Source organism: Charadrius vociferus, unplaced genomic scaffold, assembly GCF_000708025.1.
Source record: "Charadrius vociferus isolate BGI_N301 unplaced genomic scaffold, ASM70802v2 scaffold244, whole genome shotgun sequence".
Classification (NCBI taxonomy): domain Eukaryota; kingdom Metazoa; phylum Chordata; class Aves; order Charadriiformes; family Charadriidae; genus Charadrius; species Charadrius vociferus.
In genome coordinates this window covers 4,564,107-4,574,771 of record NW_009648822.1, presented here as the reverse complement: position 1 = coordinate 4,574,771, position 10,665 = coordinate 4,564,107, and the positions used below count along the sequence as shown (strand labels likewise).

The following is a 10,665-nucleotide window of genomic DNA, read 5'->3' as shown; positions in this document are numbered from 1 at the left end:
GGGAAACAGATTGCTCAAATTTGGAATGCTTCTACTCATCCTTTGCTTGTTTTCCTCCCTGAATATTTTTTATGGCAAAGCTAAGCTTTTAGTAGTGGTTTTAGTCCTTTATTGAGAATAGAGCTTGTACCGAGAGGAGCTGGATTCTGTTTTCTCAGTGAGTACAGCACTGTCATTACTAATTAGACAAGTCAAAGCTGTAGAATTTTCATTACAAGTCATAGAATCATAGGATTGCTGAGGTGGGAAGGGACCTTTAAGATCATCAAGTCCAACCATTAACCTACCCTGACAAAACCACCTCTAAACCATGTCCCCAAGTACCACAAATACTCTTTTTTTAAACACCTCCAGGGATGGCGAATCCACCACCTCCCTGGGCAGCCTATTCCAATTTTTAATAACCCTTTCCGTGAAAAAATTTTTCCTAATAGCCAATCTAAACCTCGTCTGACATAACGAACCCATTTCCTCTCATCCTATCACTTGTCACCACGGAGAAGTGATGATATGCAGAGAATGAAGGTGGGTAGCAATTTTTTTTTCAGACTGAAAAGTTAATATGATAGATTAGAAGGTATTTCTTTTTAAGTAATTGACTTCTGTATATCAAAATAAAGTAATGCAAAAGTCTATTTTAAAATATAACTGGACTGCCTATCTTTAACCAAGTTACAGGAACTAATTTTAAAATTCCTGTAGTTTTCAGGGATCATGGTGCTGTGTTAGTACACTGAACAATGCCAGGATCTGACCTTGATGCTGGCAGTTGAGTGAAGCTGTCTGCCCCCATTCATTGCTAGCATGTTCCCCGCGGTGATTTTGCTCTCTACCAGCTCAACCCAGCGGTTCCCCAGGCAGAGTCTGGCTGGCCAGAGACTGCTCCCAGAAGAGAGCTTGGAAGAGGCGGTGCTGTTCTGCGCGGTAATGAAAGGTGTAGTGTACTGAATTTCTTGAGAATGGGGCCTGGCATTTTTCTGTATTTGAGTAAAGACATCTTCTGTTTCCAGGCCCCCAGTGTTATGGAACTCTATTGATTTAATTTCATCCTGACTCTTTCAAACCAGTGAAAGCTATTTTCTAGAATATCCTTTCTCATTTGAAAACTCCCTCTGCACACCAAATAACATCGCTCTTCAAAACAAACAACAAAAAAGTATATCAGGACTTTTTACTTAAAGCCTTTAATATTCTTAGTGCAAATATTCTTTTACTACCTGAACTACGATTCCCTTTCTTGCTCTCTTAACAATCTTGTTTCTTGGCGTTATTCACCTGCAGGAGGTATGTTATCTATTAGGAACATTTCCTTTTCTCGATCAACATTTGTTGTTTTAGGTGGTTTAATTAACTGGCTTTCATCAGGCAATACTCTTGTCTGTAATTAAATTGGTACTGTTCTTCTCAAAGGTACAACAATCATTCATGTTCTAGTGCATAAAATCAAGGTAAGACATTTAATTTCATGAGAAGTCAAGGAACTTTCCTTCCTCAAAATGGTAATGAAATTTAGACAGAAAAGGTTTCAGAATGAAAAACTAGGTTTATGATCAAGACTGTCTCTCATTTTTCCAAATGATTTTGTGTCCAGCAGTGAATAATATTTTGCTGAAGCTTTCTTTGGCTTTTAGTCTAGTACTATAAACGAATTCATTAATGGGAACTATTTTTGGGCACCAGTAGTGGGGGTGTGTTTAAAGTCATATGGTGAGGCATGATACTTTGAGCTTCAAGTCTATGCCATCTTTTCATTAGCAGTTCTACCATAAGAGGTACTTTGGCTTAAAAGAAACAAACAAAACAAAAAAACCCAAGCCTATAGTAATCAACCATTATCTATGAGCCAGTCTACTACTGTTCATAAGATTGCATTCTAGGCTGTATGAATAAGATGCCTTCTTCTTGGCATTATTAAAAGAAACATTCTCACAATAGAAATTGTGAACTTTATTGCAGAGGTTTAGTTGAATCATTCAGGTCAAAATTTTTTATTCTGCTTGGTTTTAATAGGTCATAAAATTGGTTTTCATGGGAAAGGTTAGATTGAGATGTTTAGCAAAAAAATGACACCCTTTTCCAGCCTGAAGTTAGCACAAATGCAATGTGTTGCCAAGAGGAACATTCCTCTTCCATTTTTCTCACTCGCGTACCAGTGGCACTGTTGTAGAAGACAAACAGGATTTGTGTCTTAACAGTAAACAATGCTGAGCATGAGGGCCATGAGCACCATTGGATATTACACAAGTCAAAAACACAGAAACATTATTTATTTAACATCAGCATTATGTAGGTTTTGTATATGTAGCTAACCTCTGGATCTACTTTTTGGCAAAAGCAGGGAGCGTGGGACGAGAATAGCAACAAGGAAGGATAAGAGCTATGATAGTAAAACTATTCAAGTTTGTTTGGTTCTTGACAATAAACTATTTTATATGTATTAATTAAGAAGGACTTTAGGAAGTGATGTTGGAATATATAAAATAGTATTAGTGTAAACGTTATACTAACCTGAACGTGCTGCCAGTAAGTAGTAGTTAACAGTCATGAACATATTATCAACCGTTAGCACTGGAAAGGTATGCATAGCTAGTTAAAGTTTAGTGTGGAGAATTAGACTGTAATTTAACCCTTTTCAGCATTTATTATAGGCAATGTCTCTTGTTTGTACTGGACTTTGAAACTTGTTAATGAGCTTGTGCCTTGGAAACACGTCAGCTAGTACCTGCTGTCGCCCTACAAAGATCTGTAGGTCTGTGATATGGTATAGTGCATGTGAGTAAAAGCAAAGAGGTTCTGATGTTTAAGCATGTGCTTCATTATAAGCAGTGGTTGCACTGGCTCTAGGGACCCTCTATTTATGTGTTTAAATTAGCAGTGTTCTTGGTCAGGAACAGATCTTTTTGAGAAACTGTGAAAATTTTACTTGTGTGTTGCATATTTTCGTCCTGTTTCATTTTCAGTAGACGAGTATAATGACTGTGAAAGGAATGAAGAAATAGGATCCATTATTATTAGTGAAAACCTTCACTATTGAATCTCAAATTATGGTGTCTTTCACCCACGTGAATATTAAACCTTCCTAAAACGCACAGAAAGTAATAATCAGGGAAGTTACCATAATAGCATCAGCCTCAGTCACCACGTTATTATTTCATATATTTCAGTTGAAATGTGTGCTGTTCTGGATATCATTATCTTGAAAATTCAAAGTAATTAAAGATTTTATTTCTAAAGCAGGCATACCAAGTAAAAGCATGCTACAGGATGTTGATAGCTGGAATAAAAATGTCTACACATCTTCTGAGTGCATTAATAGCAAGGGAAGGGAGGGATTTAACTTAAGGAAGTATCCAGTTGACTTGACATTTGAGCTTTAAGCAGATAACTGTCAAAGCAGAGACAAAGCAAAGTGTAGATAATGCATCTTTTATGAATTTACATGATAATATAAATGTGAACTAGGTGTGAAATCGTAGTTTATGCAGTAATGATGGAAATTAAAATTATAGGTAAATGAACCTGGGCAGAGCCTACTTTACATACCTTCAGCAGAGGAGTCAGTGGAAACGCAGACGGGTTGTCCAGTTTTGGGTTGTGAGGTGTTAGGAATTCTCCCTGTTTTCCTTTCAGATTGCAGCTACGCTTTGTCAGTTTGGGAGGTTTAGTCTAAACCAGGGACACCTGTTCCAGGGGTGGATCAGTAAGCTGGTGTTACCACTTTTTATGCATGGGTATGCTCCAGGTAGATGATTTCTTGCCTCACTGAACAGACATCAGGCTGTCCATCAGTCTTTCTGCCCGTTGTCTTCAGAGAGTCTCCAGCAGAACCTGTAAGGATTTATTGCCTGGAGGTCCATGGCAGCAGAATGACTAGTTCATTACAAAGTACAGTGCTTGATCACAGCAATAAGCTTCTCTCAAGGGTTTATGCTAATGAATATTGAAAATTATTTAATTCTTTTTTGTTCTGGGTGTGTATTTCTGTCCATAATGCAGACCTAGAGCTGGAACAAAGTCATGCAGAACACTCAAGCTCCTTTCCCTGTGCCACGTGCACATCTTTCTCGATTATTCTGTAAGTGACAAAGACTAACTTCAGGTAGGTGAAAATGGGTTACCCTTCCACTTGTTGTAGAGTCTACAAGGAGGAATGAGGAGATGGTCAGTGTATTTCTGGTTTATAACTGCCCATCTTTCTCTCCACTGACTACAAAGAGATGTCAAGGGAAGGTTATTTTTCTAGTTTTAATTTGGTCTTTTTGAATTTCTCTTTATGTCATCTCATTGTTTTGACACCAACTGCTGTCAAATCTGAGCCCATATTGACAGTGTAGAGATTTAATAATAATAAACAAAAAGTATTTAAGAATGTCTTGTAATACTTCAAGTTCTTTTCAGCTTTGGTCTTTTTCCTTTTGGCAGTATCAGAACAAAGGGATTCCCTTCTGTGTAGCCCAGATGTCATTGATACCGCTCCAAGAAGAAAGCGAAGACAAAGGACAGCAGTGCCTGCTGGGACAGGAGCTAAGATGGCTGCTTATGAGACAGAACTGACAGCGGAGGAAAAGTAAGGCGTTTTCAAATGTATTGCAATGTTTTTCTATCTACAGATGTCAGAGGGTTTGTGGTTTGGGTTTGTTTTCTTGTGCAGTTTCATATTTCAGACCAAGTACCATTGTGTTGCATTCTGTATAGTCATTTACAGTAATTTTACCCAACTTTGAATAGATGTGAATGATTAAATTGGCAGGCCAAATGACTTACTGATTCTCATACACCTCTAAAGTGGCAATTGTAAAATTATTTTCTTTAATTGACTTGGATAACTTTAGGCAAATAGATTGAAGCCTACTGGAACGATGTTCTATATGATACCGTATAACCCTGCAGGCAAAGATGGATGCATTTATAGCAAGTGTCAAACTAAGACAGACGGCTTCAGCTAAGATGTGTCACAGAAAGTAGTAGCATTGTGAGTGTCTTTCTTCATGGTGAGGGTGGTGAAACACAGGAACAGGTTACCCAGAGAGGTTGTGGAGTCTCCGTCTCTGGAAATATTCAAAACCTGACTGGTCATTGCCCTGGACAAACTGCTGTGGCTGAGGAGGGAGGCTGGGCTAGGCAATCTCCAGGGGTCCCTTCCAACCTCTCCATCCTGTGATTCTGTCTTTGTAATTTCAGTGGAAATTAATTCACAATGCCGTTTTTAATAGAACAGAATAGATTTCTTTTGAAAATAAGATCAATGGGGAGAAAAAAGAATTCACTCGTAAATACAAGGGGTCAGAATTTGTAACACTTAATGAAAGATTTTTTCTTCTCATGTCACCCTTGAACTTTGGAAATATTTTCACATTATTCAGCAGGTGCTTAGTTATGCACAGAATTACTTCGGAGCTGCAATATAATTGGTGGTATTTTCTTCAAAAACTGATCTTTTTGTAAGATCTATGGTAAGTTAGATTGGAAAATTTTTATTTTCCATTTTTATCTGTAATATCCAATGGATAATAAACTGTTTAAACAGACATCGACACAAGTAAAGTACAAAGACATTTCCCACAATTAGCAAAGATTTCTGTTTAAATCAGCAAGAGAATTATCTTATTTTGACATTTAAGGTTGTGGCTTGATGCCAGCTGGGATTGTTTAAACTTACAATCCTGTTTTATTAAAAAAAAAAAAAATTATATTTTTTAGAAAGTTCTAGAAAAATGTTGAATTCTGCTCATCTGTTCTTTTAGAAACTGGTGTATGAACAATGCCCTTTCCCCCTTGCATGCAGTCGGTTTGATTTTGAGAGTCTGGCTGTGTTTGCCTGAAATAGTTTCACGCTTTTTAGTATTGATTGTGGAAGGAAAAACTACGGGGGCAAATGATTGCAAAGGAGAATATAGAGGCCTTGGGCTGAGTAATCCTCAATGTATGAATAGCTGAGTCCTGTGTGTAGGGGAAGGACTAAGAGGATATTGATATTCTTGTTTTGATTCATTTAAGTAAGGCAAATTTTAGAAAAAACAGCAACATTGTGTTTCTGATAGTGTGCTAAGCATTTCTAATATGCTTATGGAATCAAGTCAGCGCTGAATCTGAAGAGTGGCACTTCTTGGCGATAACATAGTTAGTCATATTTTAAGGGTCACCAAATGGAGCATCCATTCCCTCAGTCTTTATCCCCGTTTCTCTTTTTGCATTAAGTATGTATGAACTGTATTGCAAAGAGCAGCTTTGCACTACAGGTCACAGCGTTGCCTGGCGTCTGACATACCTTCCCGTAATGCGAAGGTGTATTTGACAGTTAAAGATCCATGTTTCTCGCTGATCTCGTGGTGACTTCAGAAATCAAATGTGATATTGCTTGATACTGGAATATGTTTTTTAATCCTTTCTTTAGTTAAAAAATACAGTGGCAGTGGTAATTGTTTGGTTAGATAAGAAGGTATGAGATCTCCCCATTTACCTGGAACATTACAAAAGCCAAATTATAATAATTTCCATTTTACTGATTACTTTTCTCAGTGTCCCTGCTTAGTTCTTGGGTTTTGAGCTACATTTTAAGTCTTTTTCCAGCTGCTAATCAAGCTTTCAGTCAATTTTCTTGGTTAATGAGTTTCACTTCTCGTCAGCCTGTCAAAAGTAGGGAGATGTAGAGTTCGTATCATAATCCAGTTCACAAATATAGATGTTTCTTTTTATGAAGCCTCTTCAGTAATTTGTACTGATGGAAGGCTAGGTCCTACACGGTGTGAAAGGCTTTATCTTAAGCTGATGGTACATTGGGGTCCCGCCCAAAATGTTTTCCAGTATTGTGTCACTTAGCAAAAGATTACTAATCCAAGCAAACCACCCCAGCCTGCTGGGGCAGCAGGGAGGAAGTTAACCTCTGAATTCCTTCACCTTTGGAAACGCTTCATCACAAATATGGAAGATGTTACAGCCCTTGAAAGCATGTCATGCTTTTCTGTTTGGCAGGAGGATCAAATGACAGATTGTGATCACATTTGCAAATGCACGAATGAATCCTTATTTCTGAGCTCTCCTGCACAGACCTGCAGAAGGATTTGGTTCTTTACTTGTAATGTAAATACTTTAACGTGCTATCACATAAAATCGTACTCCACAGTTCTTGCTTTAACAAACTAAATCTTATTTGGAATTATTTTCCATTTGCAAGTTTTGCTGACAACATCAGTGCTTGTTTCATGTTTGCCAGGCAATGAAAGCGCAGTTACAAACCAAACATCAAGAGCATAATGCTGTCTTTATATTGTTGCATCGCAAGTCGGTTGATACAAGATCCTAAATCGGAAGAAAAAGTACCTCTTTACTGAAGGAGAGTATCCAAGTCTTTCTTTTCTTTTTGGCTTTCAGATTTATTTTTTTAAATACAGCATTTTCAAACACAGTCATTGTTATCACGTAATATATCTTAACCTTATATCACAAATTATATCTTAACTTTCATATATTTCTCCTAAGATTTTAAAGTATGGTGAGAAGGTACCATTTATGCTTAAAGTTAAGAGTATCTAAAGTAAATACTGAGTCATGACAAATGAAAGGCTTCTATTTCCACAAATATTTTAGATTTTTGGATATTGAGGCTAGTTATGTAGCAATTCCCTAGTTCTTTGGAATGAAAATATATTCTTAGATATGACCAAGAATACTGAGAAGAATGCAAATAAAAATCTGTTTAATATAGAAATTAGAGCAAAAGTAGTTCTGCCTTTCTCATGCTTTGTGTGTGGGTGTGATGGCTGGAAGAGGAGTTGAATTGTATTTATCTATATAGACATCTAGTATTACAGTGACAATTTATTCAAGGACTAAATCAACATTTTTAATGAAACTTGGAAATGTGCTTTGGATAATATTAAGCTTAGTGAAAGTAGTGTGGACGTGAGATCAGCAAAGAACTGAACTAGGATTTGTGGAACAAGGTGTGCCAAATGAAGTGCTTAATTATTTGCTGAGATAAAGATGTTCTTTAGGATGAAGTAGAAATTCAGAATAATTAGGTGGTCATTGAACTGCCGAAATTCAGGTTTATCCAGCTCTCTAGCAAGTTGTTTTTCAAATCTGAGCTATCCAATGAAAGGAAATGCTTCTTTTCTTATAGTTGATAACAGTTAAACTATGGCTTGCAATTTACACATTTTTAAAATGTGACAAAGGATGGTTTTTACAGTTCAAAACATAGACAGAGTCAGGAAGTAAAATAAAATTATTCTGATTCCAGTAAAGTGTGATGGTATTGGTGAAGCTTTAACTGTAACTTAATATCTGGCAATTTCCTAAGGTGCAAAGCAGAGATAATATGTAAGTCAAGTTAAGATGCAAATTCTACTTTTCACAATTTGCATTTCATACTCAGAGGGGAAAAATTAATAAGAGCAATCCCAATCCACAGTTAGAAATCATGCTTATTGATGCATTACCCAAATCTCTCAGGGGACTGCATATGAATAACACTATTAGCTATGTAGAATATGCATTCAATATAGAGGCTTAAGTGTATGGGCTGTCAGCCTGAATACTGTAAATAATTGGATGTTTCTATAATAATTTCACTTTAAAAGTATTGGAACCTATTTGCAGAGAAGATAGTATCTGCTGAAGATGACAAATTTTTTTATATCATTTTATAAATTAAGCATAGTCATTGAATACAGAATACTTTGTGTAACGTGTAGAATCCATAGTCACAGCATACAGTGGAACCCAACCAGTGCTGGACTCTCTATAACTAAACCAAAAGTAAATCAGGAAAAAGCTTCCATTTCTAGTATAACTTACAACTATTACTTTGTTTCCACAAATAAAAATCTATCTTTCTGCTTTGGTTCATCCAAATTGTTTTTATTTAAAGAGGTAAGAAAAACAAAAACTTCTTTTATATCTGTCTGCTATTTCTTACTAATAAAGGATCTATTTTTATGCTCCTCATTCACTCTATTTTTATGGTCCTCATTTACACATGGGTTTCTTAGGAGAAAGGCTTTACTGGATAGGGCTCAGCATTTCTTTAAGTTATTCTGTATGTTTCAAAATGTAATCCATTTTGGCTGCTGTATAGTGTTTATAATTTCTTTGCAATTGAGTATGTACACACTGTTGAGGATATGTACAATTACAAAAGTGGTTTGGGGGAAAGCATCTTAAATACAGGAAAAACCTTATTATGGACGCAAATATGCTGGATTTTCCAGAGAATAAGAGTAGAGACAGCCATAAAATGTTATTACAGAGAAAATGCTTCATAATTCTGAGATGCAAGTGTTAAGAAATACTTTTCGTTCAGTTGACTAAGAAATAACAGGTATTATTTGCTTGCCTTTTTTATAACAAAATAAGTGTTTACACCAGGCACTGTGACTCTGACTTATTAGTTATTCTACATATCAAAAATTTCAGTTTCGCATGTACAAGTCTAGTTTTGTACATTTGATGTAGCTGTTACTGTCTTTTTTTAAAAAATTAAATTGAAATTTGACTTTTTCTAGCTTGATACTTCTTGCTTGATTGATAAAACTGAGTCAGTGACTGTCAGAATCAGGCCGACATTTAAACTGAAGGAAAGAGCTGCTTTCCCTTAATTTCAGTATGTTTGGTTTTGCTGAAATATTGAGATGCAGTCATAGCCCCACTGAATTTCATAGGAATTTTGCCAGCAATAGTTTAAGTCTTTATTTTTATGTACGAAAGCTGCTTTTTCAGAGAGCTCAAAGTGTTCGACGTATATCTAGGAGTCCTCAGAAACATCTGTATGAAGTAAAAAAGCATATTCAGGTTGCTGACTGGGTATTTGGAAGTGCCAGGAGTTGCCGGGGGATGTGTGTGTGCCACCTGCATTGCCACCACCTGCTCCATCAGAAAAGGCCAAAGAAAGAACTACATTTTTACTTTCAATACAATTCTTATGGTCCTCACGCTCAGTGTTTGTTCTTGACTTAAGAGTCTGATTAAAGGTAGTCATGCGTGTAATTGTGAGTAGAATCAGCTGCGTAGTTTTTGCTTGTTAATGATAAATGCAGGGGTTTTTATTCTTGTACTCTCACCTCTTTCTGTACCTTCAAAAGGCTTTTACAGCCTGCATAGGTATATATCATTTATTTGCAGAGAAAGCTCTTAGCGTTATATTCCAATACTGTACTAAGCTGGACTTGTCTTTCTTTTGATAACCTTCTACCCCTTTCAAAGCTCTCAGAGCCTGTGGTGTGCCAGGAATCCCCTGGGGATCATCTCTCTGCATTCGTTTTAATTTATTGCTTGTGGTTCACATTTTTGAAGTCCTAATGCAAGGTTTATTTAAAATGTGGTTTGCCACCACCAGTGATTCAGGTAGCAAAAAAAATAGATTTGTCCTGGAATTTGGCATTCTCAGAGGGTTACGCACAGACATCGGTATTACTGTCTCACACAACAAGTAATTCTTTCTCGTAAGGGTTTAACCACGTGAAATTTGGATTCCACTGAAAATGATACCATAACTTTCCATGGTTCAAGGGGGGTATAAAGTTTACACCACAGTTACCCCCTTTTAAAAATATATATATTTGAGAGTTCATGCTGATGTGTCCCTTTTTTATTCATTATTTATTTAATACAATTAGAGAGAACTTGCAGAGCCCTGCGTGGTGTGACAAAGCACTATGATCACTG

General features: G+C 36.6%; 1 protein-coding gene across 1 annotated transcript in view; it reads left to right on the top strand.

Moving 5' to 3' along the window:
- Nucleotides 1-10,665, top strand: part of XRCC4 (X-ray repair complementing defective repair in Chinese hamster cells 4) — a 167,236-nt gene that overhangs the window by 98,621 nt on the left and 57,950 nt on the right. Inside the window, exon 6 of the mRNA XM_009886863.1 lies at nt 4,423-4,567. Coding sequence (XP_009885165.1) covers nt 4,423-4,567 — 145 coding nt within the window. The remainder of the gene's footprint in view (nt 1-4,422; nt 4,568-10,665) is intronic.